Genomic DNA, 20788 nt, shown 5'->3' with positions numbered 1-20788 from the left:
TTTTTTTTTTTTTTTTTTTTTTTTTTTTTTTTTTTTTTTTTTTTTTTTTTTTTGATAGGATTTATTAAATGGAGTTGAAACAAAGCTCAATTATTCAATTAAAAGACAGAGATCTAACATCACCAAGTGTTAAGCCATTCGATTAGTTGCATTTAGTTAATAGTAGTTAATTTTTGTCATGTTCCACAGTGTGAAATGATGGGTTAAGTAGGCGGAAGGTCATGAGGCTGTTTTCTAACCACACTTTATTGCACTCCATATATTCAATTTTCAAGAATAATACAAGTTAAGGTTCCAACGCCACACTTCTGTGTTCATACTTCCCTTTACAACTTGCAGTGCCTTATTTCTGAAATAAATTGTCCAAGGGACACATGAAACTTTAAGAACTCGACGAGTAACCTTTTACAATGAATAAACCTTTTAGCTTTTTGTAAGGACAGTGAATATACAGTTACAACTTTAACAAAAGAAAAGGGTCCAATGTTGAACAGATGGATCACATAATATGCAATTATGCAAAGGAGACATGATAAGAATGCAACATGAGATCATCGTAAAAGACTAATAACTTTGTTGAACTGTTGGTGAGAGAGGCTTGTTCACGATGTTAAGTCAACAATTACTTTTATTGTCTTCTTGATGCAATTTTCAAATTATTTTTGTAATTATTAGCTTACACTGTTTGAGCTACTGCGGAAGTTTCTGTAACCCGGTTAAGCTAGAGAGAGGATTCCTATTCTTATGTATTCTTCCATTTTCTTAAGAATGTTGTTTCTTAAAACAAAAAAGAGTACCCATAAAAACAATGATGCACAAAAGGAAGATTAAGGGGGAGATACACAATTCAACATGGAGTGAATAGAGTCTGATAAAACAACAGGCGAGATCCTCAAATTGTATGCATCCAGTTCAAAAGAAATTAGGCGAGATCATAATTTATAGAATAATGGAACAATACATCAACGTGAAAAACAGGAGAAACCCAAATTCTTATTTCCCTTCCATTACATGCAGTTTTCTGTAATCGAAAAGGCTCAAATGCAATAATCATAAAAATTCGATGCAAATCCGACACAAGACAAACCGACGGAGATCTAAGAATAACCAGCAACACAAAATTACAACAATAGTCAACGAAATGGCGTCAACAGAAGGATCTAAAGCCATATACCTGGATCAGAGCCGTGAATACAGCATACATCACATACAGATCAATGATCTGCGAAGAAGACGATCTAGGTCAAAATTCCATCGGCAAGGAAAGAAACGGCGAGTAAAATGTGAGAGTGAAAGATGTACATACCTTGAGGGTTGTTGGAGTGGCAGAATAAGCTGAACGAAGCGATTGGAAAAGAGCTTGAGCATCTTTGCTGGTGGATCTCGCCATGGCAGTACCAGTTCTTGTTCTTCTGTGCTCTCAGTGAACGAACGAATGAAAACTTTTGGTCTAAAATGCTGACTTCTAAGAAGGGGTGAACAGTCCAGTAAATTTTCTCGGTTTTTTATGAACCGGAAACCGAACCGAACCGGTACACACGAAATATGCTTTAAGTTATAAGAGAGATTCATTTACCCTGAACATTATAATATTATTTTTTTTTATATTTTCTTTTATCTTATAATTACATTTTCTTCATTTTCTACGGAGAGATCTTATTTCAATCTATTATACTTTTATTTTGATTAATAAGTCTAAAAAAATAGAAATATGGAGAAAAATTCTCTACAAAATAGTCTCTAAACTTTTGTTTATATTTTTAAACTTTTTATTTTGTACTAATAAGTTTACTTTTCGCCAAGGAAAAAACATTAAAGAAGTTTTCGAGCTATCAATTTGTACCCATTAAACATAAAATTAAATATCACATGAAAGATATTTAAAAATTATAAATATATATATATATATATATATATGTAAAATTGAAAGTTATAGACATATTAAACATATTAAACACAACACATTGATTTGTCAAAACTTGTACCTAATTGAGTCTAAGGGCTCATCCAAACATTTCCAACAACTCATTCATTAACATTTAACAGAGAATTCAAATGTTTGTTTAAGAAAAATGAAAACTATTGTAAAGAGATCATAAAAAAAAAAAAAAAAACAAACACAATTTTAAAAACAAAAAGTTATAAGCTCAACGGGTTATCGAATGAGGCGCTCGCTATAACTATAACACGTCTAAAGGCGCGAAAAAGTCACAAAATCAACAGAATATGAAAATAGTGGAAAATTGAAACTCATTTATAGATCAGAGTTGGGTTTGTTCTGTACAAGCAGAGTTGAGTGAAAAGATTAGAGTTGTAGGAGAAGCTTGGTTTTTCACAGTTTCTTTGGATGAGATTGCTCCACAAGGTATCTGCAAAACAGATCCAGATTATTACACACTTGATTTAGAATCGATCTTTTTAAGAGCTTATTTGGAACGACTTTTTAAGTGTCTAAAAGAACGTTTTCGAGCAAAACGTACTTGCCAGTGTAGAAGCCTGCAGAATACCAAGCATGAAAAACAGCAGTAAGGTCTGTTTCAGAGCATACAACTGGACCACTTTGCGCCATTACCCCATCATCATGTTTCTCGCTCTCTTTCTCTATGTCAACAGATCAAATCCATATAATCTTATGATTCTTATCTAAAGCTATTTAAAATGTATACACAACTGAAATATGCAAGATCATGTTGAAACTACTAAAGTCGTTTGGTTCATGCTCGTCAGATAATCGTTAACTCAATATGACACAACGAACAGATAACTCGAAAAAAATCATGCCTACCTTTTTTTACAGTCTTCACGGAGGATATAGCTCTTTCTGCAGAATCCATTGCAGTTTTGATAATGTCATCATCAGCAAAGGACGAACTTTCAGGACCTGAGACCAATGAATGAAAAATGGGTAACACTTTGCCACTTGCCAACAACAAACAATCCATACAACAAACAATCCATACCAGCTGGAATTGGAAAACTGGAGGGAAAATAGGAGGGTATTGGATGGTTTTGAGAAGGTTGGCTTGCAGAGGCTGGGAGCTCTTGATAAGCAGAAGATGTTCCAAACTCCGACCCTGCGCTGACATCCTGGTAGTTCCAACCACCAGCACCGGATTGATACAGATGTTCTAGAACCTTCTGCCTCTTCTCCTCGAGCTCGTAATACTGGTTGAGTAGCTGGTTGTATCTCTCTTCACCTTTCAGATCTAAATTGGAGTGCTCAGTGGGTCCCTGTTGCGGCTCTACAGTGCTATTTTCATTAGCTTCTAAGGCATTTCTAGTTCCATTAACTTCAAACTCGACGCTGCCCTCTTCATTTACACACCTGTTCTTTGAAGATGAACAAAAATTAAGAGAGTAATAAAATATTAAGCGGAATAACTATATGTTATTTTTCCTGTATTTTCCCTAGTGGAGATTATTGAAGAGAAGTTACAATATATCCTACAAAACAAGAAGGGGACTTAGCCATGGCAATTCTTCCCATCTATCTCCCTTCTCTTCTTTGATAGGAATGAGATACAATAACACAAAAAAAAAAACAAGAGAACAAGGTCTAGAGACCAAATGTAACCGCCCAAGCTCACCGCTAGTAAATAAATAAACGGGAAGTTTCCACACCTTTATAAAGAATGTTTCCTTCTCCTCCTCAACCGATGTGGGATCTCACAATCCACCCCCAAAGTGGGGCCCAGCATCCTTGCTAGCATACCGTCTCGTGTTCACCTCCTTCAAAGCTCAGCCTCCTTACTGGTACATTGTCTCGTGTCCACCCCCCTTCAAGGCTTAGTCTCCTCGTTAGCACATCGCCCGATGTCTGACACTGACACCATTTGTAACAGCCCAAACCCACATCTAGTAGATAAAAAAAATATTAAAAAAAGACGCATTTTAAAAACATTGAGAGGAAGCCCGAAAGAGAAAGTCCCAAGAGGACAATATCTACTAACAATGGACTTGGACTGTTACATCAGACCCCACAATAAGACCTAGGGAGAGTGACATAGAGCCCTCTAGCTTGTCTTGACCAAAAAAAAAAAAAAAAAAAACCAAATTTTATAGTACTCTTCCATAATTGCAGACCAGAAGGACATTGAAATGGAAAGTAACAATGATCATTCTACCCTGAACCTCTACGAAATCACTTCTTTTCTCTCAAAGCCACAGAAAACGTTCTAATAACTTTTCAAATGTTCTTGCTTTTTCTACATTCTAAAAGCAATTGCACCGCTGAATCTTTCTCGCACCTCCAGAATATCTAAACTAAACCTAGCACGCCTTTAAGTGCCTTCCCCATATCTTGGAGGCCAAGAGGTAGTGCCTTCCCCATTTCTTCTTCTACAATGTTTATATGGTTGCCAAAGACCCCAACTTCCATAGGATCCAAAATCTAGTGTTATCTGGGACCAGTCAAAATAACTCCATATAGCATATATGACAAGGCATCAAATCAAAAGACTAACATTCAAGTGTCATTCAACTTTATGGAGTGCGGTTTTTCTTGGTGATGGGAAATCTGTTCACTGGGGTAGAGTAGCTTGGTAGCCCACAAGACTTGTAACTTTAAAGTTATGCATTCTCCATAAGTAGCTTGGGGTAGAAGTTAGAAAGTCAGGGTATCAAGAATATAGGTGGGATTAGGAAGTCGTCCCCACCTTCATCAATGCAAAAATCCTCAATAGAAAGAGCCAAGATCAAGGATTCCCGATGGGGAAAAAAGATTCCCAACTAGACTTACCAAATGAAGATTTTTCGCCTTTTACAAGTAAAAGCCCTTCCAAACTTACTTGCAAAGATGATAGTCTTTTAGGAGAGGTTTGCTGCCAAAACTCAATTCTCATGCCAGATCTATTTATCCCATAATACCCATTCAAGCTTTGTATAAAAGATAGTTCTAAGAGGCAGAATCAGCTTTCTAAATCCGACTAGTACGATGGCGTTTGCAACCTGCCAAAATGTAGATCTTGGGAACATAGAAAATTAGCTTCATCTCCACTCCATGTCTCCTCCCAGAATAGTATGTTCTTACCATTTTCATCGGTTCGCTTGACTCTAGTAGTGTAAGAGTCCAAGCCTACCACTAACAGATATTGTCCTATTTGGGCTTTCCCTTTCGGGCTTGCCCTCAGGATTTTTAAAACGCGACTACTAGGGAGAGGTTTCTATACCCTTATAAAGAATGTTTCGTTCTACTCCCCATCCGATGTGGGATCTCACAATCCACCCCCCATTCGGGGCAACGTTCTTGCTACACACTGCCTCGTGTCCACTCCCCTTCAAGACTCAGTCTCCTTGCTGGCATATCGCCCAGTGTCTGGCTCTAATACCATTTGTAACAACTCAAGCCCACCACTAATAGATATTGTCCTCTTTGGACTTTCCTTCAAGATTTTTAAAACATGTCCCTACTAAGGAGAGGTTTCAAAACCCTTATAAAAAATGTTTCATTCTCCTCCCCAATCGATGTGGGATCTCACAAGTAGCAAGGTCTTTCATCTTGAATAAAACATTCTCCAAGGTCACTTCCAGTTCTTGAATGTAAACAAGACTGATCCACTGACCACCATTAAAGACTCGAAAATTAGCAGCCACGCCATAAACTTAAAGTTTTCACAAACATGTAACCAAGGTCCAAAAATATTATAATATCCACGCCTTCACTTTCATTTCAACTCACAGGATCAAACAGAAACAAGAACATTGCCCGTTAACATGATCACAAAACTTCCAAGAACTTTAAATAACTACAATAACANCGCGAATTATTATTATAATAATAAATGAAAATCCAAAACATACTCATCTTTTATCTCAAAAGGTGAATTAAGGGTAACCTTACCAATTTTTTGAAACCCGAGGAAGATCTCAGGAGTTGATATTGATGTGAGATTAGGAAGACAATAAAGAAGAGGAACTGGATCCCTATGAACAACAACCTCTAAATAATCGCTCTTCTTTTAATTAACGCCCGACACAAACAACAAAAAAAAAAAAAAAAAAAACAAGAAAAGCGCTATATACAAAACAACTACGGACCTCTTCGGCTCGTCATTCTTACCGCAACCGTTAAAAACTCCTCCCTCGGCCGGAACACAGACAGCTTCTTGTCCATGCATTATCTGAAAAATGCCAACATTTGTTCGTATCAAAGCCACGAAGCAACAAACGAAGACAAAATCAACACAATCTCAGATTGACAGATTACAACAGCACTTCTTGGATACTGCAAAGAGAGAATTAACAAATGGAAAGAGAGAGATATAACCTTATACTTCGTCATAGATTCATCCATGGCCTTAACAGGCATGGAATCATCCCAGTACATTCTGTTTCGACCCATCTTCTCGATTGAATTCTGAGAGTGATACGATTGCAAAACAAATACAGAAATAAAACCCGAACGAAATGTGTTCCCGCCTCAGCTTGCCGCGACCTGTGTCTACAGAACTATATAGTGTGGCAATAGCCAGACGAGATAGTTTTTCGGGTTTGATCGGATCTTACGAGACCCGACCCGACCCGGGATTATTGATTAGGGGGCAATCTCGATAATTTTAAGTTAAATTAATAAAAATACTAATCAACTTTCAATATAAATACTTTTAATTTCAAAAATATTTTACTCTTACGCTTTAAAAAAAATTATTTAAACTTTTCAATTTTTTTTAATTTAAAATATGCATAAAATTTTAAAATAATTATTAATATCCGTTTTTTTCATCAAAATATGAACGGAAAAAATATTTATTTACAGATGATAGATTATTATCTCCTAAATTTGTGATTACGAGGTAAAATCTTTTTAAATTAATATTTACAAATTTAAATTTATTAATATTATTTTAAAAAATTTGTAGGTATTTTTCAAATGTGTATAAATATTTAGTAAGGTTATATATTCCTATCTAATTAAATTAAAAAAAAATAAGTTTAAAAAAATTAAAGTATTAATAAAAAAATTTATTTATTAATAATATTTAGTATATTTTTTAATTAAATTACATTTTATAATTTTTGTATAAGTTATTTAGATATATTCTTAATTTTAAAAACATTTTTGGAAAATAAAAAATACACATAATACTCCACTATAGTAATATCTTTTATTTTTCTTGCTTTTTTATTAATGGTCATTTTTAAATAATAATATAGACCAAACTCAGATTATAAATAATATAATAGTTAATGTAAAGTTTATTTTATTATTATTATTATTATGGTAGGTAATATTTGATAAAGTAAAAGTAGTAAGTATCTTAAACAACCCAAACAAAATAAAATTTAAAATAAGATAATGAGGTGGAAATTCGGTGGCAACCTCATCTGACGTGGAGACTTTTAATTTAGTAGGCTGCAAATTTCTAACTTTTGTACTAAACAATGATTCTAATTATTATTTAAAATAATTATTAAAGCATATTCTTACTTTAAAATTGTGGCGCAAGATAGCTGGAAAATATGATGCTTTGTTTTTTTATTCTTTTATTTATTTATTTATTTTGGTGACTTGACCTTGGATGGCATAAATTTCAAATTTAAAAATAAGTAGTTACTGGGGTGGGACCCAGTTTCAGGGAAATTTTCATACCTACCATAATAATCAATTATTTGTATTTTTTATTTATTATTATTATTATTGTAATTCCATAATAATTTTATTTATTTATATAATAATTTTAAATTATTAAGATTTTATGTCGGGATAATATTATAAACCTGCGAAAAGTGCTCGTTTTCGTTAACGTGTATCAAGGTTATGTTATAGACTTACCCATGTAGCAGGTTAAGATGACAGGGACATAGTGCTCCATAGTTGAACTTATTAGACGAACGATGTGTCTCGAGAAAAAAGGGAGTCTAAAGTGAATAAAAGCATTATGTTTGAAAGTAGACATGAATGGACGATTATTTCGAGAGGAGACTTAGTGGGTCGTTTTTTTTTTTTTCTTTCTATTCTCTAGTTTAAACTTGTTGTTTTCAAAAGAGTAGCATCTTCGTTCTCCCACCACCGTGCTTCTAGTCTGTGACGTTTTTCATTTCCTCGTAATTTTCTTAAGAACGAGGCTTGTTTTTCCATACCCTCTTTATCAATTGCTATCATCATCAATTTTGTCATTCTCGTGGTTTAAGACATTCATTCAACCCGTGGGCCTAGGGACCCCATCTTGAATGTAGTGGAGAGTTATCGTACCGGAAATGAAAAAGGGAGTAAAGAGAGATTTTTCCATGTTAGCTAAACAGGGTTAAAGACATGGATCACGTTCTCCGTCCTTGTCCCTGCCCAAATCCTCACCCGCTCACTCTATACATACCCGTATGAACCAATGCTCACGACCCTATAAACTAAATCGACAAATCACAAAAAAAATTAATATTTAATAGAACAATAAATATCTACTCCCACCTCCCAACTAGACGCGTGACCATTAAAAAGTTTGAAAATTCAACCATATCACATCTACTCTCCCATTTAGGGTTTGAGGTAAATTTAATTAAATTTAATTAAAATTTTAAATTAAAGATCAAATTTCACATAGAGATTCTATTTTTCCGTATATTATTAATAAATAAAATACAATAATTTAAATTTACCGTTGGAAACGTTGAAAGTGTGAGCGGCCCACAGTATGGCCCAAGCTATCGCATCGTCGACATAAAGTCGCGGGGGTTTTATTTACGACGTCGTTTCGAGTTACATATATATATATACACTTCACAATAATTTTTATTTTCTAGTTTTGTTTTATTTTATTTTTTTTCCTTCTTCTCTTTCCCCTTCTTCGTTCGTTCTTCGTTTCTTGATCTTTTCTACTGCAAATTGAAATCCAGCACATGTTATGTTATTTTTTTTGTTACATGTGAAGTTAAGGGTAAGATTTTTGTTCTATTGTTTTCTGGAAATTTTTCTGAAGTTTCGACCAGTGATTTGGTTGTGTTTTCAGGCTTTAATCCTTCTGTTTGTGTCAGCATTTAGATCGTTGGTTTAGAAGTATTAATTTTGTAGTCAAAGCGGATTAAAACCTGCGGATGACTCTGATCTGTTCGATCTGAGTTTTTTTGGTTAATTTTTCTTCACGATTTTAGGTTGTGTGTGAATTTTCGTTTTGTTTGAGTTGAATGATTCATTAGGGTATTCATAACTTAGACGAAGAAATTTTCATTAGCTATTTTCTCATAACAAGGTTTTAGTTTTGGTATGAGGGGATCGGATGATTTTTTTTCTTGGAGGGGAAGGAATAATTGACGGTCAACTTTAATATCAGTGTAACATAAATTGTTGAAACTCGCTGTTATACTGATTTTGTTTATATTTATTTTTCTACCTTTTGATGAATCAATGAACTTTAAAATTTTAGTAATAATCTCAACCACTTTTGATGTAACAACAAAATCCCATTTCTTCCTTCTTATCACCATCTTGTTTTTATTTATTGCTACTTATCCATGTTTTCAACTTCACCATGCATTTAATTAAGCACATCACTATACATAGCCTGGAGAATCATGTCCAGTGCCTTCCAGACTATGAAACTTGATGATGTTTTTGAAAACTAAAGAGAAAGAAAACAGCCAACTTGAAGTTCATCCCTGATGAATTTGGATTTTACCAAAAAAAATGGTGTAAGCGTAACGCCGTAATGACATCCTTGATAGAAGATGAATTTGATAGGGCCTTCTTATTGAAGATTTGACGTAGATGATCTTGTTTAGATTTTCTCCAACATTAATCTACATGTTTATTCTTTTCATTCACTCATTTTTAAACCCACACGATTTCTTTGGACACCATGTTTAATTATGCTGCTTCTTGCAGTTTTGAAAATTTTCCAGTCATCAGAAAGTATTTTTAAAAATCTTTTTATCATTCTTTATATGTATGAATGGTAATATTATTTATTACCGTCCTCATATTAATGAAAGAACCTTTAAGGGCCCCCACCTGAATGGTGTTATTGTTTCTTGCTGTTTCTAAGTATTTATGGTTCTCCTTCTATTAAGTGTTCTACACATGATCTGTGTTGATGCACATAGTAAAACTTATGTTTCAATTGAGCATCTTAATCTTGATTGGAAGATCATGCTTGCTGAAAAAAGTCTAATTTTAAAAAATAAGTGGCTGCCTTTTTGGCTCAGAGTGCTAAATATGTATGAGTTTTGTAGTCAAGCGACGTGTTTATTATCATTTTCTTTTAATTGTTTGAAGGTATCTGCAATTATTTTCTTGGAAAATTTGTTTGAATCTTATGGATGTATTTTGTGTCATTGGGAAATCACTTTTTGTTATTTGATACCCTTCTGACATGTGAATTTGCTGTTAACTTACAATTTCAATGGTTTCTAACATTATAGCTTTGTTTTTGTTTACCGCGATGTTGCTTTTGGGTGCAGCAGATTGCTTCTTGACATTTCCCGGTATGTTCCAACTCTCCGAGCTACAGTTCTCGTGCACACACCATACACATGAAGTAAACCTGGGAAATCGAGCAACCAATCTAAGGTTTTTAGCTTAAGTCCTCAAAATGGGAAAATAAAGTTGTATTTGACCACTTATTCTTATTTTTTTCGCTCTAATGTTTGTCCACATAGTTAGTCTAATGTTTATGATTGTTTAATGTTCCCTCATCTAATAGCTATATTTTCGTTTTCCAGGGTTTTCCAAGTTTCTCACATGAATTTCTTCACAAGTCCGGTTAATGTATAAGGCGCACATTGGATTTGTGACACACTTTTAGATTTGAAGTTGCATTTAGATATTAGACTAGCTAGTGAAAATGGAAGACAAGATCGTAAAGGTATTGGGTAGCCAGAAAGTTGGACTTGCTTTAAAAAGAAAGCGAGCTGCCCAGTTTGGTGTACATTCAACAGAACCTATCTGCATGGCACATCAGTGCCCTGCCATGACTTCATTAAATAGCGTGGGAAAGAGACAGAAGCTAGGTGGATGTAGTAGCGCACTTGCAAACTCTGAAACTCGTTTTAGACCCTTGTACAGAGGTTATTCAAATTTTATGAAAAGTGGGATACCAAAACAAATAATGCTTTATGAAAATGGTGAGTGGATTAATTTTCCCCGTGATCTTCTTGATTTGGCTGGGGAAACTCTGCAGGTAAAGAAAGCATCTTTAGAAATTAAGTCTAATGGACAGCACTGCGTGCTAGACTTTTTGCATATGTTTTTTTTGGACTTAAATACAGGGATGCAGCAACCTCTTGGATGGATTGATGCAGCAGGGAGCTGCTTCTTCCCTGAGATTTATGGTGCATACAAAAGTCAATGCTACAATTCTAATGATTTTGGAAATACAGAACCACAGGTTGAAGGAAATCATGGGTCCGATGTTATCAAGTTACAGTTGGAAATTGAAATAAATGGAGTTGGCCAGTCGAGTTTGGAGTTGTGTAGTGGGGAGTCAAATGATTATATCAAACAGTCCCAAACCGACGAAAAACCTGCTTATGACTATGATATTGAAGAAGTTGAGGATAATTGTTGTAGAATACCTACTGGAAAAGCGTATGAGGTTGCTCCAAAATTAAAGGAGTTGGATATGAACCTCACCTCTGGGATTGAACTTGTGAACGGAGAATTGGATACAAGAACGGTAGAGAAAATATTTCGCGACGGAATGAACTCCGATGGTAGTTTAGAGATACTTAATATAAAACACTGCCATGATACTTCAACGCAGTCTCAATTAGAGCTTTTCAATAAGCACATAGAAATGATCAAACTGTACAGAGGGGATGCAAATGTTCGTTTTGCTTGGCTTCCTGTTTCTGAAACAGAACTATCTTGCTTGACGATGTATGGAATCGGGCTTTCGGGAGCTTCTTCAATCAAATCCATGTATGGCACTGGTGTTCACCTCACAGCCGTTGATTGCTCGAATGTCAGGTGGCTAAATTTCTTCAGAAAAATAATTATCTTTTAAATGATTTTGAACTCGTATAAACAAATGTTGGTTACATTTGAATCATACTGGCTGCTAACTAGCATAACTAACTATCCAGCCACTAACAGAAAATGCCAACTACTGACTGCTAACTGTGAACAATACAACATCTGCCCCTCAACCTTAAGGAAGCTGGTCCTCTAAGTTAGGATGATGAAATGCTATTCATTTGGTGCTAAATATTAAGGTCAAGCCAAAGCACGCCAGTAGTTAGGTAATGCAGTTTGTTGAAAGATTTTTGCACATTATTTAGTCCAAGTCTTTTTATTATTTCGCAAGGACCAAATGGCTCTTATTCTCTCCAGCTTATTATAGGTTCGGATAAGAAGTTGATTCGGCAAGTCCCCTCCCTCAATCTTATGCTCCTCTCCTATTTATTTTTGCCATTGGAGGAGGCTTTTATATACATACATATATGTATGTATACTTGGTTATTTTAATGTAACTTTGTTACCACTTTTTGGATTTCCAGTTCATAGTTAGAAGAACTAAGTCTTTGCTTCCCATAAAAAAATGGCTTTTCTGATGTTTGTTAGCTCATAGCTGCAACTTCAACCTTTCATTTTCTCTAAGTTTTTCTACTCTGCAATTTTTTTTACCATGTTTCTAGCCCCTTCACGTAGGTAAAAGGGTATTCTTTTGGAAGGATTTTGACATTTGTACATAAAGTGATTTTTGGAGATGTTTTTAAGTGATTTTTGTCAATTGATGGTCAGAAAATTGGTTACCAAAATGATCATTACTTTAAATTTCAAAATTTTCATTCTATTTTTGCCTTAAAACTTTATAAGTTATTTTTTTCTATAATTTTGTTTCTCTCTAAATTTTTGGTGATGGCTCTAGGTTTCTTTTCACTCTTTCTAACTTTGATTCTCTCCAAGTTTTTTGTCACTCTCTCGAACTTTTGCTCTCCCAATTTTTTTGTCTAAAATTTCCGTACCTCTAACTGTTTCGCTCCAAAAATGGTCTCCCCAACTTCTTTTTTACTGTATAATTATCGTATCATGCTCCCTACTTTATTTCTCTATAAACTTTTCTCTCAGAAATATTGTCTCTCTATTTTAACGTTTTTATCTGTTAAATTTTTGCCTACTTTATCTCCAACCTGCAAGCTTATATAAAGAACCTTATGGAAAGACCATTTTTCTCAAAATTGTTCTCCAACTTTTTTCTTCTTTTTCAAATGTTTATCACTTCCTCTTAAATGTAATGGGCTTTTAATTTTAACGATTCTAAAATCCTTTTTGATATTAATATTAAAAATAACATTTTTTGTTTCCGTGAAAAGCCAACTTTTACTGAGATAAATTTTTCAAGTACATGAAAGATACAAAAAACACCCCAAGGGGGGCCTAATTGACCAAAGAAGTGGTTCCAAAGAATTCAAGACTTGAAGGATATTTTCAACAAAGCTAAACATGATATTTAACACCTCGCATGAAGGTCTCTCTGCCTCTCCTAAATTTCTATTGTTTCTTACCCTCCAAAGTCCCTACAGAAAGAACAAAAAGAAGCAAACCACAAGAGATTATCCTTCCTACGGAAGGTACAACACTTAGGCCAACCAGCTTAGGGGAAGACCTCTGAATGCGATCTAAAGTATCAATATGGCCAACCAGCTTGTGTTCATGTCTCTGATTCTTTGCCAACCATTCATTCGCATCTTTCTAGAACCGAGGGTATCAATATGGCCAAACATGTTATACATTCCATGTCTGTTCTTTGTCATAAGCAATGCAATACACCAAACACTGGATCTGTTTTATAGCTTGTACAACTCATAAATTTTTCTTCCTATCATACTTCCACTTTCCTTACATGTTTGGCTTATTCTTCATCTGGCTATGGTAATTTCATATAATGTATCCATGTTGACTGGTTTTTCTCATAATTCATTTTTTCCTTTACGTTCTTGGTAATGGCATACTATCCTGCTTTCATAAGATTTTATCTTTTGTTTATTTACAGTGCAAGTCATTGTGATATTGATGACAATGGAGTGCAACATCTTGTATTTTGCCGTGTAATAATGGGAAACATGGAACTTCTTCACCCTGGAAGTAGACAATTCCATCCAAGTGGCAAGGATTTTGACAGTGGAGTGGATAACCTTACAAAACCAACATATTACGTTATATGGAGAATGAATATGAACACCCACATCTATCCAGAATCTGTTGTCAGCTTTAAGGTTGCACCCAGTCTCAAAGGTGGTCATCTTCTCTGGGTGCACTGTTTGTTTGGAGGAGTTAATTACTTCGTTCTTTTTTTTTCCTTGATTAGTTTTACAAATTCTGCCCAAGGGCAGTTATATTATTCTTAGGGATGTTACTACACTGTTGGGTGGTCTCAATTTGTAGTAGTTGGAATCTTATGAATACATGCAATGTTATTCTGAACACTTGTTGATGCTGATTCATGCATGCAGTTGAAAGTCATACCAATGACATCTCGAGGATCACTGCATCTTGTCAAGCGTCCCCTGGCCAGATACCATTGGGGTCATCGGTAATTAATATGGTAAGCCTCCAAATATATCAATTGATGTATGTCTCTACCATTGCAGTCATTCATTATGGAAGTTTGAAATATAGACTGCAGCTCATGTTTTTTTGTTCTCCTGAAAATGAGATTTAGTAAACTGAGTCAGAATTTGTTTTTTTTTTTTTTTTTAATATTTGATCCTTTAGCACTTGACTTTACTTGCAAATATTTATTTATCTTTTAGGATGGCGATGCTCAACCTCCAGATGATTGGAGACCTCAGGAAAGAGCAGCTAGTGTTGCTTCCAACTCTATGAAAACACCCAAGTCTCCATGGATGCCTTTCTCCATGTTGTTTGCTGCTATCTGTAACAAAGTTTCTTCTAAAGACATGGAACGTATTAATATGCAATATGAACAATTCAGGGTAAGTTGAAATTTTAATTTTATGTCATACTTCTTTCAATGTCTTTTCATGTTATTTATCTTGATACCGTTTTCTAGGCCAAGAAGATGCATCGTGATGATTTTGTAAAACAGCTGAGACTGGTTGTTGGAGATTCTTTGTTGAGGAGTACAATAACAAGTCTTTGCAAGGTCATTTTCTGCTCCTCTATTCTCATTCTTGTGATTTTAATGTTAAATTTCAATCGACTTTTGGTTCTTTGACCTTAAATACACGAAAATTCAACGTTTCTCTCTCGCTATGTTTGAACAAGAAGCAAATTGTTCATTGATAGATGAAATAAAGAAAAAGTTGAAGGATACGAACTCCCAAAATTAGTGAAGATAACAAACGACCAAACCAAAAATGGAAAACTCCCCTAAGTTATACTAAAGTGAAGATCGAATAATAAGGAGCAAAATGCCTAAGGGAGAAACAAGCTAACAAAAATAGCATGAAAGCATGATGGAAAAACCAAAGAGACTGAATCTAAAACCTTTAAATGTTTCACTTTGACATGAAAATTCAACGTCTCTCTTTCATGTCAATGAATCGAACTACTCCTGTTTTTTTTTAACAAGAAATGAAATTTTTCATTGATTTTCTCCCGTTTCTAAAGGTTAAAATCAAATTACAACCTTTTGCTATTGCATTTTTAACTCAGTTACTTTATTCGGGATGTTTAAATTGTTTAGTCTTCTAAATCCCAAGTCTTAGATAATGTGGGCTAAAAATGGAAACATGCTATAGCTTCTAAAAATTGAAGTACTACGAATTAAAATTCAAAGAGGTTACTTTGCTAAAGAATCAGATGAGCACGATTTACCTTACTCATCTAGTAAGATGATTACCTGGTTGCAAAGTTCCTAATGTCTTACCCCGATTGTTCAATTTCTTCCCTAACAAGTGCTTGAGCCGATTCCATCACCTAGTCAACGCTGGGAATGACTCAAACCACTTCCCCAATTTTACTCTACTGTAAGCATCTAGAGGAGGATTGGTATGGAATTCCTGACAATTGTTCGTGCATGTGGGAAGATTTCAAATTCAATGTCGTCTGATGGAAATGAGCTTTAGAAAGATCTTCATTGGTTCTACAATTTCGGGACGAGGAAACCCAACTCCAATTTACTTGGTCAAATAAAAAGAGATCCTCCCATTTTTTTACTTAATTGCTTAATTTTTCTTTTGTCCCAAATGAGTGGTTTAGGCTCCAGTTTAAAAACCAAATGGTTATCAAATGGGGCTTTAGGCATTTTGGGGACATATTTGGTTCATTCAGGGGGATTTGGATGTTGTTAGAAGGACGTGGACTTGACAAAAAAATTTTAGGGGGCCCAAAAAGGATGTGGACATTTGACTTCCTGGTTGAAAGCCTTTCTTTAAACGAATCCCTTGCTTCAAATAGCCAGTCTACATTGTCAAACCAAAGAACTCGGCCTGCTGTTTCTTTATTGTTCAATTTTTTTTTTTGTACCAGTGATAATTGAGTAGATTCAATCACTCAATTAAAGTTTCAAGCGCTGATCTTCTTGGAAAAACCCTTCTTCAGGCGTGCCCATGTTGAATATACTGGTCTTTATTGTGGGGGGCCATGATCATTATTCCTTCAGTCAGTTTCTTTCAAACTAGTGAGGATCTTGATTTAAAAAAAAAAAGAAAACAATCTTGGACTCTTCACCCCCACCCAAAAGAAAAAAAAATTTGTTGACTCATTTCATTAGGTCTGGAGGTCATATCTATTGGGAGGTAGGTGAGTAAAAACGAACAAGTTTTTTATTTTTTATTATTTTTATATATATACTATTTTAGAGTAAATTACATGAAATATGCGGAAATGGATCAATAACCTTAAAATTAATGAAGTGACACTTAACTGAAGTAACACTTGATTTACCTGATACTGTGTTTTACCTTGCTGCAGTTTCCAGAAGATGACGTTTTGTTTATTGTAAAGTCTAAATATGCATCACCATGAGTCAGCTATGCTTGTAGACATGAGATGAGACCATTGATCTGTCTTTGCTTTTTTGACTGAATTTTTTTATATTAAATTACAGATTTTAGTCTTTCAACTTTTAATAGTTGTATCTATTTGGTCTTTTAAACTTTAAGAAGTTCCATTTACACTCTTGAACTTTTGATTTGGATTCCATGAAGTTCTTCTCATTAACATCATTACTTACACGTTATTCGTATTAATGAGTGATGATTTGACACCCCGCAGTAATAATGTGGCACAATAGAGTAAGTTAATTGGATAAAATAAGGACGTATGAGCTAAAATTTACAATGAGGCAAGTTAACAAAGTGGATTGACTCTTTTGTGCCACCTATTTCTACGTTGTGTCACAGTCATTCATTTGATTAATGTGTTGACATTTGAGTAAAGATGTTAAGCATAGACTTTTTAGAACCAAAGTTAAAAAGTCAATGATGTAATGAACTGTTTTAAAGATCAGGGATTAAAATAGATACAATCGTTTCATTTCATTTGGTCTTTTCCTTGAAACTATTGTACAAGAAACTGCTTTTTGTTATATATATGTCCAATTTTCTGAAACTTCCTCTTTCTTGGCAGGTGCCACTGAAATCATCTAGTCCATAACGCAATGATCTGAAACAGTATGGAAAGAAAATGCTTTTCGTGGCAAAAGTGATTAATGGTAATGGTTATGTGATGCTTTTGGTTAGAATGTGTCGACCTAAAATTGTGAATATGGTGATCGTTACTTTGGAACATATGCGGACTGTTAAAGTCCATTTTTCTAGTGATTTGAACTCGAGAAGACTTTTTATTTTTGTTGTTTTTTTGTTAATGTTCCTGTACTGTCTGGATGCTGGGTTTCGTAATGTGTTACTTTCTTCGTTGAATATCACGTTTCTAAGTTTTTATTGTCGTATGCCAAGGCTTTCGATCATTGAATGTGTAGCATTGATCAGGTTATGAGGAAGTCGTTGGCGATGAGATGGGGAGCTAAATGTACTTATGATCTATATATGAAATAAAGTTAAAAGTTCATGTTGAAGTTTCTTCTTATCCATGGTTTTATCTCGATACATCTTACTATCTTATCAGGTGGCTACTTGGAAAATCGTTTTTTGACAATTTTGATTGATACATCTTATCAACTTATTAGGTGACTAACTTTGATGATCATTTTCGGACTATTTCTTGTCTCTTGAATACGTCCTACCATCTTATTAGGTGACTTGAGTCACTTGGATGATCATTTTCAGATTATTTTTTGTATTTCGATGCATCTTACCATCTTATCAGGTGACTAACTTTAATATTTACATTATTTGAGAGGTTTTAAAATTGGTAAATAGGGTTGGAAGGTTTTCGTTCTTTATTTTCCCAGTCTTTTTATACATTTTTAAGTTTGCTTATTAAAATTTCAAATTCCATAACCAAAAGAATAAATGATCCATTTTATTATTATGTATACTCCTTTTGGATAAATATGTCAAAGAAATCCATTATGTCAAGTCTGTTTGATAATCATTTCATTTTAGTTTTATTTTTGAAAATTGTACTTATTTCCTTGCTATTTTCTTCTTTGTAAGAGCTATTTTTAGTTTTCGAAAACATGTTTAAATGAGGTTTTTTTTACGCAAGGATTTTATTAAATGATAGACACTGTTTATGGCAAGTAAGGAAGAGCAGGAGTATTTCAAACAGCACTATCCTCCTGAAGACACAAAAGAAATGCGTTGCTTATAATTGCAATGGACGCAAGGCTCCTAACTATAAAATCTTAATTGTTGCGTTCTTTCAATGCTGTTGGGATTTGATTTTCCTTTACAAAAGAAAGAAGAGATGATTTGAGTGTTCAATATGCAGATACGGTGCACACTGCAATGGATAAGACTTTCACTTGCCTCTTCCCAGAAAATGACTAGTTGATTCCAAGTCAATTAGTGTTGCCACTCTCTTATATAAAATCACTCCATGGGCACTATGCACATTAGAGTTTCATTGAGCTTTGGGTCGGTAAACAGTTTTAAAAACCTTCTCACTTGTTCGTAACAGGCTTTTCTTTGTAGAAGACGGATTCCGAACGGTTGACGCATTGGAAGTACCTATTGAAGGAAGAGGGGCTCTAAGCCTCACACTGGTTGACATTTAACGGCATATGCTCTATATATACACTTGAGTGACAAAGGTAAGTGAGATCGTACCTCTTTTTCCATGCCGGTTGAGAATCCCTTCTCTTTTGTCTTGATTTCACTGAAACAAGAGGACTTTGTTTGGAGAAGGCACGTTCAAAATAATATTTTAATAGATAACAGTTCGAAGGTATCATTTTAAACATAAATTTTGAGAAGGTTTATGATCACGAGAGTTAGGCATTTTGGACAATATAATATCGAAAAAACAGTAACGGTTTCAAACAGAGAATGTTGAAACTACTTGCAGCAGATGTTCTATGTCAATTTCTCTTTATACATAATTGCAGCAGATGTTCTATGTCAATTTGTAACGAGGGGATGGTTGGCCAGAACAATGCCCATATCTCCTTTACAATTTGCTATTGACGCTGTGTTATTTGATTAACATCCGAAATTTTTTTGAGCTAATGTTCAGCAAATGAATGAATGTGGTTTACCTAGTTAAAACATATGCTTTCGACCAAAATATGAAAGTCATATTCAAACTACCCGTATTGATCTTAAAAGGTTCAGCATTCAATTTAAGAGAGATGAGTGTCCTTTATTCAAGATCATTTGCAATGTAGACAACTAAGAAGGTGAACTATTATTTGTAGGTGCAAGGTTCTTTGTTTCTCTTTCCTTGTCTTATTTGAGTTTCCCACTCCCATTATCCTCAAGTCAAATCTACTTAGGTGTTGGGAGAAATGGATACAAAGAGCATTAAGACAACTAAAATATACTTCAATTGTTCAACCCTTCACAAGTGTGAGCCAAATTCAAATAACCCAACAAAATTTATTTGACTCCCAAGTACCACAATCGAGTTAGGATAACAACAAAAGAAACCCTCCACGAGACTTCAACAAATGTGGATGCAGTGATTTTGATCCTCCAAGCTTTGCAGCATGGTATTGTACCTGGATCCAGTGCCAAAGAAAGGTTAGTGTAGTGTGCGTGTAGTGTGCATATGTCACGGTCATACCTTTTTAACCACGAGCTTTGTTGCTTTGACAATTATGTGCATGTGTGAGCTTCATCTCAATAATTGAAATGTAGGCACTATCTAAGGGCACCTTCAAAAGTCCTTGGAAGGTTATTTCCCCCCGGTCTCCCAAGTTTCCTCCCTTTCATTACCTTTTCTTTATGGGGGATGGTAGTAGAGCTCAATTTTGGGAGGATTATAAAAACCTAAGTATGGATATAGATATGAGTCACGACATGATGACTTGTCATTTTATTATAAAAAAGAAAAAACTAGAACTCCAACGCAACAAGGACATGTTTATTAAAATTTATATTTGATATAGTATACATAATTTTAATATCAAAAAGAAATTTAAAATCAATAAGTTTATGCATTTATATGCTGAAAAAATGAGTTTGATGTATTTCACTTTATTATTATTTTTGTCATTTATTTTTAGACTAAATTGCCCTACTCAATAAGCACATGAATATAGGACGTTGTACACCTAGTGTTTAACACATACCTGTTCTAAGGGGATAATGTATTTCCGTTCTTGCCCCTCCTAAAATAAACATTTACAATCGGGACCATCACAGATTTCTGGGGTAGAGTTTTGGTTTATCTCTTGTTTAACAGAGATGGAGGAAATAGTTTTGAGTCCTCATTTCAAAGAGAAGTTATAAGAGTGGAACATTTAACGCTTCCTTTTGGACTCTTAATTCAATTTTTTTTTTTTTTTTTTTTTTTTTTTTTTTTTTTTTTTTTTTTTTTTTTTTTTTT

General features: G+C 34.4%; 3 protein-coding genes and 1 long non-coding RNA gene across 12 annotated transcripts in view; 1 reads left to right on the top strand and 3 right to left on the bottom strand.

The window, feature by feature from the left end:
* The window catches only part of LOC111498545 (dolichyl-diphosphooligosaccharide--protein glycosyltransferase subunit DAD1), a 3354-nt gene extending 1888 nt beyond the window's left edge, over positions 1–1466 (bottom strand). The window contains exons 1-2 of the mRNA XM_023149841.1: positions 1307–1466; positions 1175–1222 (exon numbers count right to left, since the gene is read on the bottom strand). Of these exons, the coding sequence (XP_023005609.1) occupies positions 1175–1222; positions 1307–1390 (132 nt within the window). The 5' untranslated portion in view covers positions 1391–1466. The remainder of the gene's footprint in view (positions 1–1174; positions 1223–1306) is intronic.
* Positions 1467–2228: 762 nt separating this feature from the next.
* On the bottom strand, positions 2229–6432 carry LOC111498475. The gene is made up of 6 exons (XM_023149743.1): positions 6266–6432; positions 6037–6119; positions 2961–3325; positions 2786–2881; positions 2481–2601; positions 2229–2369 (listed from the first exon to the last, which is right to left on the bottom strand). Exons 1-6 carry the CDS (start codon positions 6338–6340, stop codon positions 2333–2335), a joined length of 777 nt encoding a protein of 258 aa, XP_023005511.1. The 5' UTR covers positions 6341–6432; the 3' UTR covers positions 2229–2332.
* Positions 6433–8726: 2294 nt separating this feature from the next.
* On the top strand, positions 8727–17912 carry LOC111498365 (inactive poly [ADP-ribose] polymerase RCD1-like). Of its 5 annotated transcripts, none has more exons than XM_023149571.1 (8): positions 8727–8870; positions 10393–10413; positions 10651–11896; positions 13923–14164; positions 14383–14474; positions 14683–14865; positions 14943–15035; positions 16808–17912. In XM_023149571.1, the coding sequence occupies exons 3-8, from the start codon at positions 10773–10775 to the stop codon at positions 16859–16861; spliced, it is 1788 nt and encodes a 595-aa protein (XP_023005339.1). In that variant the 5' UTR covers positions 8727–8870; positions 10393–10413; positions 10651–10772; the 3' UTR covers positions 16862–17912. The 5 variants fall into 5 exon arrangements, with proteins under 5 accessions (XP_023005339.1, XP_023005341.1, XP_023005337.1 ...); XM_023149573.1 differs by having other exon boundaries at positions 10393–10498; positions 17465–17912; XM_023149569.1 differs by having other exon boundaries at positions 10393–10498.
* A 951-nt stretch (positions 17913–18863) lies between these two features.
* The window catches only part of LOC111498551, a 4639-nt gene continuing 2714 nt past the window's right edge, over positions 18864–20788 (bottom strand). The window contains exons 5-6 of one of the 5 annotated variants that reach the window (XR_002720795.1): positions 19069–19117; positions 18868–18969 (exon numbers count right to left, since the gene is read on the bottom strand). This is a non-coding gene — a long non-coding RNA (uncharacterized LOC111498551). Of the gene's footprint in view, positions 19118–19579; positions 20230–20788 lie in introns of those variants that run through there. The other 4 variants (XR_002720796.1, XR_002720797.1, XR_002720793.1 and 1 more) reach the window with 4 other exon arrangements.

The sequence above is a fragment of the Cucurbita maxima genome, unplaced genomic scaffold, assembly GCF_002738345.1.
Source record: "Cucurbita maxima cultivar Rimu unplaced genomic scaffold, Cmax_1.0 Cma_Scf00025, whole genome shotgun sequence".
NCBI lineage: Eukaryota > Viridiplantae > Streptophyta > Magnoliopsida > Cucurbitales > Cucurbitaceae > Cucurbita > Cucurbita maxima.
Note: the sequence above shows the minus strand (reverse complement) of the source record. Positions and strands in the feature narration are given on the sequence as shown.

Coding starts and splice junctions, on each gene's coding strand:
- LOC111498475 (XM_023149743.1), bottom strand. CDS start 6,340: ATGGGTCGAAACAGAATGTACTGGGATGATTCCATGCCTGTTAAGGCC. Junction 2,882..2,960: donor CAGTTTTCCAATTCCAGCTG/GTATGGATTGTT, acceptor CATTGGTCTCAG/GTCCTGAAAGTTCGTCCTTT. Junction 2,370..2,480: donor GCAGGCTTCTACACTGGCAA/GTACGTTTTGCT, acceptor TCTGTTTTGCAG/ATACCTTGTGGAGCAATCTC.
- LOC111498365 (XM_023149571.1), top strand. CDS start 10,773: ATGGAAGACAAGATCGTAAAGGTATTGGGTAGCCAGAAAGTTGGACTT. Junction 14,165..14,382: donor GGTTGCACCCAGTCTCAAAG/GTGGTCATCTTC, acceptor TCATGCATGCAG/TTGAAAGTCATACCAATGAC. Junction 14,866..14,942: donor TGCAATATGAACAATTCAGG/GTAAGTTGAAAT, acceptor ACCGTTTTCTAG/GCCAAGAAGATGCATCGTGA.